This window comes from Mixophyes fleayi, unplaced genomic scaffold (assembly GCF_038048845.1).
Source record: "Mixophyes fleayi isolate aMixFle1 unplaced genomic scaffold, aMixFle1.hap1 Scaffold_1599, whole genome shotgun sequence".
Taxonomy (NCBI): Eukaryota; Metazoa; Chordata; class Amphibia; order Anura; family Limnodynastidae; genus Mixophyes; species Mixophyes fleayi.
The window spans coordinates 27,200-45,248 of NW_027445990.1; the positions used below are offsets into that span (position 1 = coordinate 27,200).

The 18,049-nt window shown below is 45.7% G+C and overlaps 1 protein-coding gene across 1 annotated transcript in view; it reads left to right on the forward strand.

The window, feature by feature from the left end:
* LOC142115248 (tyrosine-protein kinase FRK-like) overlaps nucleotides 1-17,916 on the forward strand; it is a gene marked incomplete at its 5' end in the record, with an annotated part of 30,722 nt that extends 12,806 nt beyond the window's left edge. The window contains 4 exons of the mRNA XM_075194115.1: nucleotides 12,843-12,898; nucleotides 13,182-13,335; nucleotides 15,244-15,375; nucleotides 16,174-17,916. Coding sequence (XP_075050216.1) covers nucleotides 12,843-12,898; nucleotides 13,182-13,335; nucleotides 15,244-15,375; nucleotides 16,174-16,373 — 542 coding nt within the window. The remainder of the gene's footprint in view (nucleotides 1-12,842; nucleotides 12,899-13,181; nucleotides 13,336-15,243; nucleotides 15,376-16,173) is intronic.
* Nucleotides 17,917-18,049: the final 133 nt, after the last annotated feature.

Consider the following 18,049-nt stretch of genomic DNA (forward strand, 5'->3'; position numbering starts at 1 on the left):
AAGGGCAGGGAAATGTTACAGCCAAGGGCAGGGAAGTGTTACAGCCAAGGGCAGGGAAATGTTTCAGCCAAGGACAGGGAAATGTTACAGCCACAGGCAGGGAAGTGTTACAGCCAAGGGCAGGGAAATGTTACAGCCACAGGCAGGGAAATATTACAGCCAAGGACAGGGAAATGTTACAGCCAAGGACAGGGAAATGTTACAGCCAAGGACAGGGAAATGTTACAGCCAAGGGCAGGGAAATGTTACAGCCAAGGACAGGGAAATGTTACAGCCAAGGACAGGGAAATGTTACAGCCAAGGACAGGGAAATGTCACAGCCAAGGACAGGGAAATGTTACAGCCAAGGACAGGGAAATGTTACAGCCACAGGCAGGGAAATATTACAGCCAAGGACAGGGAAGTGTTACAGCCAAGGACAGGGAAGTGTTACAGCCACAGGCAGGGAAATGTTACAGCCACAGGCAGGGAAATGTTACAGCCAAGGGCAGGGAAATGTTACAGCCAAGGGCAGGGAAATGTTACAGCCAAGGACAGGGAAGTGTTACAGCCACAGGCAGGGAAATGTTACAGCCAAGGGCAGGGAAATGTTACAGCCAAGGGCAGGGAAGTGTTACAGCCAAGGGCAGGGAAATGTTACAGCCACAGGCAGGGAAATATTACAGCCAAGGGCAGGGAAATATTACAGCCACAGGCAGGGAAATGTTACAGCCAAGGACAGGGAAATGTTACAGCCACAGGCAGGGAAATATTACAGCCAAGGGCAGGGAAATGTTACAGCCAAGGACAGGGAAATGTTACAGCCAAGGGCAGGGAAATGTTACAGCCAAGGACAGGGAAGTGTTACAGCCACAGGCAGGGAAATGTTACAGCCACAGGCAGGGAAATGTTACAGCCAAGGGCAGGGAAATGTTACAGCCAAGGACAGGGAAGTGTTACAGCCACAGGCAGGGAAATGTTACAGCCAAGGGCAGGGAAATGTTACAGCCAAGGGCAGGGAAGTGTTACAGCCAAGGGCAGGGAAATGTTACAGCCACAGGCAGGGAAATATTACAGCCAAGGGCAGGGAAATATTACAGCCACAGGCAGGGAAATGTTACAGCCAAGGACAGGGAAATGTTACAGCCACAGGCAGGGAAATATTACAGCCAAGGGCAGGGAAATGTTACAGCCAAGGACAGGGAAATGTTACAGCCAAGGGCAGGGAAATGTTACAGCCAAGGACAGGGAAGTGTTACAGCCACAGGCAGGGAAATGTTACAGCCAAGGGCAGGGAAATGTTACAGCCAAGGACAGGGAAATGTTACAGCCAAGGACAGGAAAGTGTTACAGCCAAGGGCAGGGAAATGTTACAGCCAAGGGCAGGGAAATGTTACAGCCAAGGACAGGGAAATGTTACAGCCAAGGGCAGGGAAATGTTACAGCCAAGGGCAGGGAAATGTTACAGCCAAGGGCAGGGAAATGTTACAGCCAAGGACAGGGAAGTGTTACAGCCACAGGCAGGGAAATGTTACAGCCAAGGGCAGGGAAATGGTACAGCCAAGGACAGGGAAATGTTACAGCCAAGGACAGGAAAGTGTTACAGCCAAGGGCAGGGAAATGTTACAGCCAAGGGCAGGGAAATGTTACAGCCAAGGACAGGGAAATGTTACAGCCAAGGGCAGGGAAATGTTACAGCCAAGGGCAGGGAAATGTTACAGCCAAGGGCAGGGAAATGTTACAGCCAAGGACAGGGAAATGTTACAGCCAAGGACAGGGAAATGTTACAGCCAAGGGCAGGGAAATGTTACAGCCAAGGGCAGGAAAGTGTTACAGCCAAGGGCAGGGAAATGTTACAGCCAAGGACAGGGAAATGTTACAGCCAAGGACAGGGAAATGTTACAGCCAAGGGCAGGAAAGTGTTACAGCCAAGGGCAGGGAAATGTTACAGCCAAGGGCAGGGAAATGTTACAGCCAAGGACAGGGAAATGTTACAGCCAAGGGCAGGGAAGTGTTACAGCCAAGGACAGGAAAGTGTTACAGCCAAGGACAGGGAAATGTTACAGCCAAGGGCAGGGAAATGTTACAGCCACAGGCAGGGAAATGTTACAGCCAAGGGCAGGGAAATGTTACAGCCAAGGACAGGGAAATGTTACAGCCAAGGACAGGGAAATGTTACAGCCAAGGGCAGGGAAATGTTACAGCCAAGGGCAGGGAAATGTTACAGCCAAGGGCAGGGAAATGTTACAGCCAAGGACAGGGAAATGTTACAGCCAAGGACAGGGAAATGTTACAGCCAAGGGCAGGGAAATGTTACAGCCAAGGGCAGGAAAGTGTTACAGCCAAGGGCAGGGAAATGTTACAGCCAAGGGCAGGGAAATGTTACAGCCAAGGACAGGGAAATGTTACAGCCAAGGGCAGGGAAGTGTTACAGCCAAGGGCAGGGAAATGTTACAGCCACAGGCAGGGAAATGTTACAGCCAAGGGCAGGGAAATGTTACAGCCAAGGACAGGAAAGTGTTACAGCCAAGGACAGGAAAGTGTTACAGCCAAGGGCAGGGAAATGTTACAGCCAAGGGCAGGGAAATGTTACAGCCAAGGGCAGGGAAATGTTACAGCCAAGGACAGGGAAATGTTACAGCCAAGGGCAGGGAAATGTTACAGCCAAGGGCAGGGAAATGTTACAGCCAAGGACAGGGAAATGTTACAGCCAAGGACAGGGAAATGTTACAGCCAAGGGCAGGGAAATGTTACAGCCAAGGGCAGGGAAATGTTACAGCCAAGGACAGGGAAATGTTACAGCCAAGGACAGGGAAATGTTACAGCCAAGGGCAGGAAAGTGTTACAGCCAAGGGCAGGGAAATGTTACAGCCAAGGACAGGGAAGTGTTACAGCCAAGGGCAGGGAAATGTTACAGCCAAGGACAGGGAAATGTTACAGCCAAGGGCAGGGAAGTGTTACAGCCAAGGGCAGGGAAATGTTACAGCCACAGGCAGGGAAATGTTACAGCCAAGGGCAGGGAAATGTTACAGCCAAGGACAGGGAAATGTTACAGCCAAGGACAGGAAAGTGTTACAGCCAAGGGCAGGGAAATGTTACAGCCAAGGGCAGGGAAATGTTACAGCCAAGGACAGGGAAATGTTACAGCCAAGGGCAGGGAAATGTTACAGCCAAGGACAGGGAAGTGTTACAGCCAAGGGCAGGGAAATGTTACAGCCACAGGCAGGGAAATGTTACAGCCAAGGACAGGGAAATGTTACAGCCAAGGGCAGGGAAGTGTTACAGCCAAGGACAGGGAAATGTTACAGCCAAGGGCAGGAAGGTGTTGCAGCAACAGGCAGAACTCATGTAGGCTACACCTGTCTGACTGTATGTGGGCAGCAGTATGTTGAACAAAACACTTCAGACCAAGACTTCAGAAAGTAGAAACTCGCAGCTTAGTGTTGGCAGAGGGGAGGAATGTAGATTAGTTTAGGAGGAGTGGAAGAATGCAGTGTGGTGCTTGCAGCGTGGAGGAATGCAGGGCAGCGTCGGCAGAGGGGGGGAAGTAGGGTAGCGTTGGCAGAGTGTCAGCAGAGTGGAGGAATGCAGGTTAGTGTTCACAGAGTGGAGGAATGCAGGTTAGTGTGAGGGGCAGCATTATTTCTGAAAACTGGACCAGGCCAACTTTCGGTAAATATTCTGATAATAGAAAAGTAGCAAAAAATTCTCCAGTGATTGAGAAAAATGTCAAGGTCAGTAAATCATTGCTCCCCCGAGGTGAGATTGTATCATGCTCTTAACTAGAGATGGTCACTGACCCCCGTGTTTTGGTTTTGGATTCGGTTTTGGATCTGGATTACCGTCGTGTTTTGGTTTTGGTTTTGGTTTTGCAAAACCGCCATTGCGTGTTTTGGTTTTGGTTTTGGTTTTGTTTGGTTTTGTTTTGTTATTTTTTGGGAAAATCCATGTTTTTGGGCCTAAATTAACCCAATTTAGTGCTCCAACTGTTTTAGAGACAAGTAATCTAATTGTTGAGGTAATAAATCATCCAAAAAAACAGTTTAATTCTTCGTTGGTAGGCCTATTCTACACACAAAACAGATTGTCTTCCTCTCCATCTATGCATATTGGCAATGCAGCCATCGTCTTTGAATGTATATTACACCCTACACTTATAGTTAAATATGTAAAGAAATGGAAAAAGCCAGTTTGGTTTCTGTCTCTCTAGGCCCCCCTCCACTTGTATAAAATACCAAAAAATTCAGCCATTATAGACTGTACAATATTAATTGACATGGAGAAAGCCAGTTTGGTTTCTGTCTCTCTAGGCCCCCCTCCACTTGTATAAAATACTAAAAAATTCAGCCATTATAGACTGTACAATATTAATTGACATGGAGAAAGACAGTTTGGGGTCACTCTGTCTCTCTAGGCCCCCCTCCACTTGTATAAAATACCAAAAAATTCAGCCATTATAGACTGTACAATATTAATTGACATGGAGAAAGCCAGTTTGGTTTCTGTCTCTCTAGGCCCCCCTCCACTTGTATAAAATACTAAAAAATTCAGCCATTATAGACTGTACAATATTAATTGACATGGAGAAAGACAGTTTGGGGTCACTCTGTCTCTCTAGGCCCCCCTCCACTTGTATAAAATACCAAAAAATTCAGCCATTATAGACTGTACAATATTAATTGACATGGAGAAAGCCAGTTTGGTTTCTGTCTCTCTAGGCCCCCCTCCACTTGTATAAAATACTAAAAAATTCAGCCATTATAGACTGTACAATATTATGAAAAATGGACAAAGCCAGTTTAGGGTCACTCTGTCTATGACACCCTACCCTTAAGGATAAATTGCCCTAACAGCAGCCTTTCAAGATGGTATGTGATATGGAAATGCCACAAGTCCCTTTCCTCTTTGGGGGTAGATTGCACCCTACACTTACATAGAAAGTTTTAAAAAGATGTTATCGGCATCATCTTCAGCTTCATCCTCACCCTCATCAGTGTGTACGTCATCATCACAGACTATCAATTCATCGCCGCTTGAATCCGCCATTAGAGAACAGTCAGTGCTTGGATGTCTTGGATGGTGAAGGCCTTCCTCGTGGAAGATGTAGTTCATTTTTATAAACATCATTTTCTCCACATTTTTGGGAAGTAACCTTCTACGGCGATCACTGACTAAGTTCCCTGCTGTGCTGAACACTCGTTCAGAGTACACACTGGAGGGTGGGCAGCTTAGGTATTGCAAAGCAAGTTTGTACATGGGTTTCCAAATGGCCTGCTTTTCTTCCCAGTAAGGAAAGGGACTGTCTGACATTTCCATATCAACTACCTCTTGAAAGTAATCCTCCACCATCCTTTGCATGTTTATACTCATATTGGATGGACTTATGGGCAAAGTGACACATTTTTTTGAAAAATCCTTCAAACCAGCCCAGATGTTAAATTGTTCTCGTCTGCCCCCTGTGTCTTCCCTGCTTCTTTTTTGGAAATTTAATTTTTTACGAGCAACAGCTTGAGAAAGTGAAGGAGGACACGTCGTCAAGCCGAGGCCCAGTTCAGCGGCCAACTTGCTGAGCAATAGCTCCTTGCAAAAGTTCACATCTCGCTCATTTACAAGTAAAGACTCAATGTAGGTTTTAAACCTTGGATCAAGCACAGTGGCCAAAACGTACTGATCCGAGTTCAAGATCTTAATAACTCGAGGATCATTGTGAAGCGAATTAAGTACTTGATCGACAAGGCCAACATACTTTGCTGAATTGCTTGCTTTCAGCTCCTCCTTCATTTTCTCAAGCTGCTTTTCCAATAGTCTAATTAAAGGAATGACTTGGCTCAAACTAGCAGAGTCTGCACTGACCTCACATGTCACAACTTCAAATGGTTTCAGCACCTTGCACAGCACTGAAAGGATTCCCCACTGTGCAAGAGTGAAATACATCCCCCCTCCTTTCCCAATGTCATGACTTGTGCAATATGCTTGGATGGCTTTGCGCTGTTCCTCCATCCTCTGAAGCATGTACAGGGTGGAATTCCACCGAGTTACCACCTCTTGCTTAAGTTGGTGGCAGGGCAAGTTAAACTGCTCTTGGAGCTGCTGTAATCTCCTACATGCTGTGGCTGAATGCCTGAAATGGCCTGAAATTTTACGGGCCACCGAAAGCATCTCCTGCACCTCACGGTTATTTCGTAGGAAGCTCTGCACCACCAAGTTGATGGTGTGAGCAAAACAGGGAATATGTTGGAAATCACCCAGCTGTAATGCTCGCACTATATTGTTGGCGTTATCTGAAATGACATACCCTGGGGAGAGTCCGAGTGGTATAAGCCATGCATCAATCACATCTCTCAGTTTGCGTAACAAATTGTCAGCCGTATGCCTGTTAGTGAAGCCGGTGATACAAAGAGTGGCCTGCCTGTGACAAATGTTACGTAGTGGTGTACATGCTGCTGCTGTTCCTGCTGGTGAAGGTGAATGACCAACCCAGTGGGCTGTCACAGTCATATAGTCTTTGGTTTGGCCACTTCCACTTGTCCACATATCTGTGGTTAAGTGAACAGTGGGCAGAATGGCATTTTTCAGCGCAATCTCTACATTTTTACACACTTTTTGGTATAGTTGTGGAATAGCTTTACGGGAGAAATGGTGTCGCGATGGAATTCTGTAACGCGGACACAAAACCTCAATTAACTGTGAAAAACCAGCTGCGTTTATTGTGGAGATTGGACGCAGATCTAACACTAACATTGCAGCCATGGCGTCTGTGATTCGCTTGGCGACTGGGTGACTGCTGTCATATTTGCTTCCCCTCGCAAATGATTGTTTCACAGTTAATTGCTGAAATGTAGGACTGCTCATTTTATTCACCTGCCTCTGGGATGACGATTCACCCCCAGCAGCAGCAACAGCAGCAGCAGGACTAACGCTTTCTTCAGAGGAATCAATAATAGTGCCGGAGTCATCCAGCCTTAAGTGGGATGCCGGGCTAACTCCGAGCGCTACTGAGGATATTGATGAGGATGGTGTGGTGGGTGTATTTTGTAGCCGTCGGTATGTCGGTGAGCGGAGGGTCTTAGCTGATGAGGGAGTGCTTGTATTCTTTTGGGAAGAACTTTCAGCTTTTCCCAACACTTTGCCATGAACTCTCGTTAAATGGCGTAACATAGACGAGGTTCCAAGATGGTTAAGGTCCCTCCCTCGACTGACTGTGGCTTCACATACACTACAAATGGCTATACAATTGTTGTCTGGATTTGGGTAGAAATAATTCCACACATAAGAAGTGGATTTTTTTGTTTTATGCCCAGGCATGACAATGGCCTTTTTCTTGTCACGTGCCAGAACTGCTGCCACTGGTGCAGGACTTACACAAACAACCTCATCCTCATCAACATCCTCATTAGCGCCCTCGTCGCCTACACAAATCTCCCCCTCATCCTCTTCTAATTCCAAAGTGGCATCCTCAATTTGGGTATCACCGGCTACACTCGGGCTATTAAGGCACACATCAGCAGAATGCTCACGATTAGACATCCCACTGTTGGATGGACTCTCCACAGGGATTGTTGTCATTTGTGAATCAGAGCAAATATTCTCCTGTAATGCCTCACTGGTATCTTGCAGCTCAGCTTTGACGCGTAACAGTAGTTGTGCACCAATTGTAGCCTGGGTAACTTTTTGGGATCTGCCACTAATAGCCAAAGATGAAGGCCTCATTCTCTCTTTGCCACTGCGTGTGTAGAATGGCATGCTTGCAATTTTTTTTTTATCGTCACTTAACTTTTGCTCAGTTACACTTCTTTTTCGCTTCAATACAGTAAATTTTTTTTTGGTTTTTGTTTTTTGCACTAATTTGAAAACACTCTGTTGTTTGACATCGCCTTGGCCAGATGACGTACTGGGAACACTAACATCAGGACTGGTGACAGAACCTGGTTGCTCATTTAGATCATATGTGGACTGCTTTGAATCCATTCTGAGCGCAAACCACTGAGGAGTGCTAAAAATTATTGAGTAGATACTGCTGACAGATATGACTTTTGACAGCCAGAAATATTAATGCACAATTAGGGAGGACACCCCAAAAACACTGAGGAGTGCTAAAAATTATTGAGTAGATACTGCTGACAGATATGACTTTTGACAGCCAGAAATATTAATGCACAATTAGGGAGGACACCCCAAAAACACTGAGGAGTGCTAAAAATTATTGAGTAGATACTGCTGACAGATATGACTTTTGACAGCCAGAAATATTAATGCACAATTAGGGAGGACACCCCAAAAACACTGAGGAGTGCTAAAAATTATTGAGTAGATACTGCTGACAGATATGACTTTTGACAGCCAGAAATATTAATGCACAATTAGGGAGGACACCCCAAAAACACTGAGGAGTGCTAAAAATTATTGAGTAGATACTGCTGACAGATATGACTTTTGACAGCCAGAAATATTAATGCACAATTAGGGAGGACACCCCAAAAACACTGAGGTGTGCTACAAATTATTGAGTAGATACTGCTGACAGATATGACTTTTGACAGCCAGAAATATTAATGCACAATTATGGGGGACACCCCAAAAGCGCTGGGGAGTGCCAAATATGAAGAAAAAATAATAAACCTCTATCCTCCTCTCTGCACTAGCGATTTTGGTTAGAGCAATTGCAAGAACAATATGGTATTCTCTGTCCCTGCTCTAATTAGCCTATGACTACACCCTGCTCTCTCCCTCTGTCAAATGGCGATGGATTGCTGTGGAGGCGTGTATTTATAAAGTTGAAGTATCGCGAGAACCGAGTCCCGAGATCCGACGACGTCACAATGACGTTCGGCCTCGATTTGGATTCGGAATGGGCGGGAGAGTACCGAGCTGCTCAGCTCGGTACTCGGATACCCAAAGTTCGGGTGGGTTCGGTTCTCGGAGAACCGGACCCGCCCATCTCTACTCTTAACCCTTGTGCTGCCTCTTACCTACCAGCCCTGAGCCCCCGACGTAGACACTGCTTCTACTTTCAGATATGGACACATTTTGATATTGTTTAATCATATGTCAGCAAAGCAATACAACAATACCACCCATCACTACACAGTCAGAAAAAGACTGATTACCCTGAGCTGGACGAAGCTGAAACGATAAACAAACAAGAATGAAAATCATTAAAGTGGGTGTCACCATCAGATGACTTTATCAGCTTTTATATGGCATCCTGCAACTTTCAGTAAATACATCTGTCTGGTTTCCTTCTGTGCTTTTTATCCATGCCGTTACAGCATCAGACCAGGTGGGTTATTTCCACAACTATGGGACACGATTTCCATGCTCTCTTCATGTTGCAGCTTTCTACCTTATCCCGGGGTTGTGGAAATAATTACCTCTGTAGGGTGACCATCATCATTATTTATGATATATCGGCATGGCTGAAAGGCAGTGCATTGTCAGAAAGATATAGTTGTGCATGTAGCGACTGTAGTCATTCATTATTATGATGTAACAATGACATAACAATCAACAGGCTGGAGCTCTGTGATAACCACAGAATCCAATGTTTTCCTAGTAACTAGATCTCTGACTGTTCTCTTCAGTCTCTATAGGAACATACTAAGATGTTGTTATAACTCTGATGCTGACAATCCCTCTGATTAGTTCTACTAGTTTCAGTCTCTGAATACCTCACACAAAGGAACTTGCTGACTTATGTAAAACAATGTTGTACTCTCACAGTTATAGCTGCAGGCTCATGGTGGATCATAAGGACATTCTCTTATACAAAGCCCCCTGTAAACTAGTGTCTGGAACTTGCAGAAGTATCCGCTCAGTTATGCATCTCAAGTGAGTGGAGGGCAATCCCGGCTAAGAAGGGGAGGACAATTTCTCCTTCTCATCAGACCGGCTCTGTATCGTCAAAGACTCTGCACACTATCGAGTATATTTAGCAAACTGCGGGTTTGTAAAAGTGGAGATGTTGCCTATAGCAACCGTAATATTTTTCCAATAATTAATAATATATGATTTCCTTCCTTTCAAATCAAGGGGGTAACGTCTGCGTATCTAAATATATTTAGGGGTAAAAGGTAAAAAAGCTCCCTGACCCCTGTTCTAGACCCTATTTGATCGTTAGCTTTTATGCAGGTTTAAGATAGTCTTATATGTATTCCAAGCATGATTAGCCTCTACCAGCTCTGTTGGAGCCTATCCCACCTATGTTCTACCCATTCAGTGCAGTCATTATGTAGATGAACTGCTCTCTCCCTCCTTTCACTGATATATCTAGAAAATGTTTTGTGCTATTTGCTTACTGACTTCAGCATGAGCCTTCATCTGATGTCTTTCTGTGAAACCAGTTATACTACTTTATGTTCATTCTTCTGTGTCTTACGATGCTCCCTCCCTCCTCTGACAACTGGATTCCTTTTCTAGGTGTTGTATGGTCATTACATTAAGTAATGTTTTCTTTCAATTACATCACTGTTCCTGCTCCATTCACCCCCCCCCCCACTCTGTCAGAGAAGCACTTCCATATGTCCATATGTCCCATCACTACAGAGTCCCCTCCAGATGTAACACCTCTGCCAATGTGTATAATGCATCAATCTCTATCTTTATACTGATGGTCACTGGAGCTTCTCACACTCACCAATGACACTTTATCACCTGTAAGTATTATGTGACTTCTCTGTGAGTGGGCTCCCTCACCAATGGGACGCAAGATGTCCCTAGTTCTGCTTGTTCCTACAGCAGACCCCCCCGTCCTGCCCACATTGGGTAGGTCGCTCCTACTTGTAGGACTCAGTGGGCTGAGAGAGAGTGAAATGGTCCCATCCCCTATAACCAGTCCCCCTAGACCACTTGCAGTCCATCTCCAAGGAACCCAACACCCATACTCAGAGGGCAGAAATACTGCCGAACATAACAGTACTGGAGCAGGGTTGTTGGAGTCAGGACTGGCTGGAGATTACAATTTCTAATTCAGCAGCTGATCCTGAATGTGGGTTCTCCTAAAGCTGGGTGATACCTGAGCTTAACTACTGCCTTACCTGACAGTAGGAAGAAACCCAGAATTCTAATCATGCAGACAGCACCCATTAGTACAAAGGTCACTGGTAAAATAAAGACCCCATGGCTATAGTCCCTTATAGGGCATGACTGAGGAAAGTGGGACCCCATGTCTATAGTACCTCATAGGTCATGACTGAGGAGAGTGGGTCCCCATGTCTATAGTACCTCATAGGGCATGATTGAGGAGAGTGGGTCCCCATGTCTATAGTATCTCATAGGGCATGATTGAGGAGAGTGGGTCCCCATGTCTATAGTACCTCATAGGGCATGATTGAGGAGAGTGGGTCCCCATGTCTATAGTCCCTCATAGGGCATGAATGAGGAAAGTGGGACCCCATGTCTATAGTACCTCAAAGGTCATGACTGAGGAGAGTGGGTCCCCATGTCTATAGTACCTCATAGGGCATGACTGAGGAGAGTGGGTCCCCAAGTCTATAGTCCCTTATAGGGCATGACTGAGGAGAGTGGGTCCCCATGTCTATAGTCCCTTATAGGGCATGACTGAGGAAAGTGGGTCCCCATGTCTATAGTCCCTTATAGGGCATGACTGAGGAAAGTGGGTCCCCATGTCTATAGTCCCTCATAGAGTATGACTGAGGAGAGTGGGTCCCCAAGTCTATAGTCCCTCATAGGGCATGGCTGAGGAGAGTGGGTCCCCAAGTCTATAGTCCCTCATACGGCATGACTGAGGAGAGTGGGTCCCCATGTCTATAGTCCCTCATAGAGCATGACTGAGGAAAGTGGGTCCCCATGTCTATAGTCCCTCATACGGCATGACTGAGGAGAGTGGGTCCCCATGTCTATAGTCCCTCATAGGGCATGACTGAGGAAAGTGGGTCCCCATGTCTATAGTACCTCATACGGCATGATTGAGGAGAGTGGGTCCCCATGTCTATAGTACCTCATACGGCATGACTGAGGAGAGTGGGTCCCCATGTCTATAGTCCCTCATAGGGCATGACTGAGGAGAGTGGGTCCCCATGTCTATAGTCCCTCATAGAGTATGACTGAGGAGAGTGGGTCCCCATGTCTATAGTCCCTCATAGAGTATGACTGAGGAAAGTGGGTCCCCATGTCTATAGTTCCTCATAGAGTATGACTGAGGAGAGTGGGTCCCCATGTCTATAGTCCCTCATAGAGTATGACTGAGGAGAGTGGGTCCCCATGTCTATAGTCCCTCATAGAGTATGACTGAGGAAAGTGGGTCCCCATGTCTATAGTCCCTCATACGGCATGACTGAGGAGAGTGGGTCCCCATGTCTATAGTCCCTCATAGGGCATGACTGAGGAGAGTGGGTCCCCATGTCTATAGTACCTCATACGGCATGACTGAGGAGAGTGGGTCCCCATGTCTATAGTTCCTCATAGGGTATGACTGAGGAGAGTGGGTCCCCATGTCTATAGTTCCTCATAGGGTATGACTGAGGAGAGTGGGTCCCCATGTCTATAGTTCCTCATAGGGCATGACTGAGGAGATTGGGTCCACGCTGTTATAGTCCCATATTATGGTATATCTATATATGTGCTATATTGGATTATTGGCAGGGGGCCATACTCACCCTAGGTCAGCCCCACAGTGGACTATCTTGACCTGCGTCACTGGGCTACCTGCATGTTTTTTCCTTTTAAATGTTCCTAACAAGTTGCTGAGCAAAGTCTCTTCCCCCCCAGGCTAAAAATTGCCAGCCAGCCCCTGATTATTGGTCATGTTACATCTGTACACGTCATGTTGGTGGATTGGTCATACTATATATATATATATATATATATATATTTATTTATATTTACCCTCTCTCTTCTATCTTCAGCTCATGAGAAAAAAAGGGACATCTCGTATCACCAGCTGGTGGACTTTGCTGTACAGGTAAGTAAATGGAACCCTCTATTGTTTAACATGATGGCAATACCGTGTTACATATATCTGTGTTACATATATCTGTGTTACATGTGGGGTTCTGTTTCCAGACGGTGTATAATGACTAAGATGCAGTAATGACTGATATGTAAATGGTAGTGTGTGTATATATAAATATATATAATGTATTTACACTAATTTCTGTCTCTCGACTGTGTACTTTTGAGCAATATGTATATTTTAGACGGGTGAATGTCTGGTCAGGAGGTGTAATCTGTGATTACTTTCTCAGATTTGCCAGGGAATGGATTACATGGAGCGGATGGGCTGTGTACATCGGGACCTGCGCTCTGAGAACATACTACTTTCCGCCATGATGTCCTGTAAGATTGGAGACTTTGGGCTGGCGCGTTTCATGGACAGTACTTCCATCGCTGTATCAGCAGGTTAGCGACATTTCTTGCTTAGATGAACCTACAAATGACTCAATATTTCAGATGTGGGAACAAGACTCACAATAGTCAGCGGTTCTCTTGCCTGTTACTAACCAGTTTCTGTGACTGCCAGCTTCATTTTTCAGAAAAAGGATGGGAAGGACCAGTGTGATAACATAATAGGGAGGAAGGATGGTAGAACCATTGTGATATGATTGTGGCAATGTATAATGGGCAGAGGAAGGAGGAAAAGAGGAAGCAGTGTGACAACAACTTGGGCAGGAAGGACTGGCAGGCCCAGCGTGATGGCATCATAAGGAGGAAGGACTGGCAGGCCCAGCGTGATGGCATCATGAGGAGGAAGGACTGGCAGGCTCAGCGTGATGACATCATGAGAAGGAAGGACTGGCAGGCCCAGCGTGATGGCATCATAAGGAGGAAGGACTGGCAGGCCCAGCGTGATGGCATCATAAGGAGGAAGGACTGGCAGGCCCAGCGTGATGGCATCATGAGGAGGAAGGACTGGCAGGCCCAGCGTGATGACACCATGAGAAGGAAGGACTGGCAGGCCCAGCGTAATGGCATCATAAAGAGGAAGGACTGGCAGGCCCAGCGTGATGACATCATGAGGAGGAAGGACTGGCAGGCCGAGTGTGATGGCATCATAAGGAGGAAGGACTGGCAGGCCAAGTGTGATGACATCATGAGGAGGAAGGACTGGCAGGCCCAGCGTGATGGCATCATAAGGAGGAAGGACTGGCAGGCCCAGCGTGATGGCATTATAAAAAGGAAGGACTGGCAGGCCCAGCATGATGACATCATGAGGAGGAAGGACTGGCAGGCCCAGTGTGATGACATCATGAGGAGGAAGGACTGGCAGGCCCAGCGTGATGACATCATGAGGAGGAAGGACTGGCCTTGCGGTATGAATGAATCAGGCTCATTATGTAGAGATATTGGAAACATCATCAACCAGGCTCTCAGTTCCTGTTACTTACCAATTCCCTGTCTTTCTAAGCTGTCCACTCGGTCCGAATGCTCTGCTGGTTTCAGATCTCTCTGCAGGATGCTGCCCAGTCTGTCTCCACTCCAGAGATCCTTCCAAAACCAGTACATGGGTGCTGCCATCTTGTATTCAGTCACTTGCTCTCCCTCAGCCAGTCAGAGTACTGCTTTAGCTCAGCTGACTGCAGCTTCCAATCAGGGGATATCAGTCTCCACTCCAGGGTTCCATTCAAAATCAATTCCTGGCTCTGCCATCTTGTGTTCAGTCACCTGATCCCCCTCAGCTAGTCAGAGTGCTGCTTCAGCCCAGCTGACCGCAGCTTCCAATCAGGAGACGGCAGTTAGTATAAAAGGACTTCCTGGAGCCTTAACCTGTTGCCAGTGCAACGTTGATTCTTCAGACGCCAACCTGGTTCCCAGCAGTCTGCGGTCTTCCCAGCTATTCCTGCTCAGACAGTGCAGTCTGCAACCCAGTCCCAGTCCGGTCCAGCAGTCCGGTTACAGTCCAGTACAGCAATCTGGCTCAAGTCCTGTCCACAATTTGGTCCAGCATTCTGGTTCCAGTCTGGTCTCCTTTGCTAAATCTGACCACCATCTCGCTATTCTTCACCGCTTGCCAGTCTCCAGTGCCATTCATATTCTCTAGTCTCCTGAACTCACAGCAACCACCATCTGTGCCAGTCCTTTCTCTTCCATGCAAAGGAACCTAATCAAGACATCCACCATTTTGCACATAGTCACCAGTTCTGCTCCAGAGACACAGCCCAGCCACAGACAGATCCTCAGGCGTGGCACTTATCTTGAGGATACATCTCCTTCTCTGTAGGTCTTCAGCTGTACGCAGGATAATAAGATAACTTCTTATTACCGATACTTATAAATCTGTTAATCTAATAAGTTTTTTTTCATTAACAGATACTCATATTCCCATTAAGTGGACGGCACCAGAGGTTTTTCTGACCCAGAAGTACTCCAGCAAGTCAGATGTGTGGTCATTTGGGGTACTGCTTGTTGAGATTATGACTTATGGGAAGATGCCTTTTCCAGGTGAGTGATTATGGTCTAAGCAGAAGAAATGATTTATTTAATGAGAGTTTCCAGCGCAGAGAGATGGGGGTTTGTCAAACAGCGAGGGACACATTCAGGGCATCATCGTTCAGTCCACGCAAGACAGGGGTAAAAATCCACCACTCTCAAAAGTGGTTGGAGGCAGCGACATGAGGTATGGTGACGATCTTACTTAACATTAAAATTATAGATCACACGTATGTACCTCATTAACTTAGCTTGTTGGTGAAAGATCAAGGAACCCTATCCAAGTTCTGCAAGTTCTATCACGTAGAATGATCGAGCCACCAGGATTCGAGGTATGTAATACTCAACAAAATATAATGAATGAGGGGCAAGAGAGTAATCATAGTTATGTAAACTTAATGAAAACTAATTCCTTTGTACATTTCCTATTTAACACTTAGTGAGGTAATTTGGTTATATTCCAATTGTGACCCCCCCACCTCTCCCAGCAGTGTTATCCCCAGAGTGACCTCCATAAGTTTGTTGTTATAGAATTTGCTCTTTGTGATCAGCAAATAAGGAAAATGTCTCTATAATGTGGAATTCCCCCTCAATTCAAGTAGGTCGAATACCAGTAACAGGTGAAAACCTAAACAAACACAAAGGTCGTAGTCTCCATGGTAGTGAGATAGGTATGACGGTCTCCTTAGTTCAGTTCTTTGCTCAAGGAGGAAATGTAAACATATTTTGCTATTAACAGAGTTAAATATTAAAAAGTCAACTATATAGACTGAGGGGCTTTTGTAACCAAAGTTTAATTGTTATTAACAGATAAAACAAATGGACAGTATCGACAAGATATACTAGAAAGGAAACATCTAGAACCTCCCAGTGATATCCCCAAAGATGTATCAGATATCATGAGAATGTGCTGGAGGCACCAGTCACACACAAGACCCTCGTTCTCCGAGATCAATCGCTTTCTCATGGACCTCCTGGACCCAATACTTGTCGATGATACTGTAGAGTGATCGGTCATGGAGATGATGTTCAGTAGATGTTCTGCAGCTATGGAAGAAATGATGAGATGGAATTTCCGATTAGTTTTGTTAAAGGTGAAGAACTGGTGAAGACTAAACAGGAAATATCCACAGCAGAAACTCTAATGGTCCATTCAGCTCTGTCCTATCGCTTTCTCTCAAGCAGGTCTCTCTGCTACCTTAACAATGTTCATGCAGTGTGACAATGAGATGTCTGATCTTACATCATTAGGAGCATCTCTCCCTCAGGATGACGGGATCTACACCCTATTCCTTGACTAAGGACAGCTTGTGAGTAGGTTGTGTAAGAGGAATGTTCTTATTCTTCATATTACCACACTATAGCTCCGGCTGCTAAGTCTCAGTAGCTGTACTTAGTGTATATGCAATATAAAAATGATTGACAGAGAGTAATTTAAAATCTGATAGAATTGTGATATGATCATGTCGAGGGGATGTGATGTTCTATGTCCAGTGTGGTACATGTAGTTCTTCTTGCCCAGCAGTAGGGGGCGTGGGATCTGTATTAAGGGGCACTGAACACATTCATACAGAGAGTAATGGCTGTTGAGATGGGGGTTTGGGAGGTAAGGACTGAGGGTCCGGAGGGGGGTTTTGCAGCAGGTACCTATGTTCATGTAACCCCAGACTTGCAGACCGTTGTGTCACAACAATGGGTTCATAACTAATACCATCAGCTTCAACATATGAAGGACACGTCTATCATGTTTTAAAGAGGACAAAATTTCCATATGTGACCACAAATCCACTTATCACACTTACATATCATGTATGACAGTGTGCACGGTTATACAGTGTCCTATCATCATCATCTATTTATTTATATAGCGCCACTAACTCTGCAGCGCTGTACAGAGAACTCACATCAGTCCCTGCCCCATTGGGGCTTACAGTCTAAATTCTCTAACACACAGACACAGACTGGGGTCAATTTTAATAGCAGCCAATTAACCTACCAGTATGTTTTTGGAGTGTGGGAGGAAAAACGGAGCACCCGGAGGAAACCCGTGCAAACACGGGGAGAACATACAGACTCCTCACAGATAAGGCCATGGTTGGGATCAAACTCATGATGCCAGTGGTGTGAGACGGAAGTGTTAACCACTGAGCCACCGTGCTGTCCGATAACCTACATACATCTGAGTCTTTCTAATATTGGTGGTGAACATGTGTTTTCTCATCTGAAGTTTGTGGGAGACCCCTGCAAGCCAGGAATGGATATCTTGACAGTAATCCAGACATAAAGGTGACCTGATAGCTGCACTGAACCCCTCTTCTGTGTCTTACAATCTGCATTAAGAAGTAAAGGCTAAGGCTACAGAACACATTAGTGAGTCAGACAGCGCCACCAGCTGGAGAATGTGGGAACTTGGCAGCAGACAATGATTATTGGGTCACACTGCTAAGAAACAGTATATATTTACCATGTGATAATGACATATATTAAGAGCCGTGCTTTGATTACACTCTGCTTCCAGTATATGAATATATATGCAATAAAGTCTATATTTAAGTCGTGTGTGTTGGAGCTGTAGTTTGTACACAGTGAGATAATAAAGGCCACGATGACATCACAATAGGCGTGGCTATAACAACTGTACATTAGTACACAGTGTGCATTGGATGGCAGGAGACAGACAGGTAAC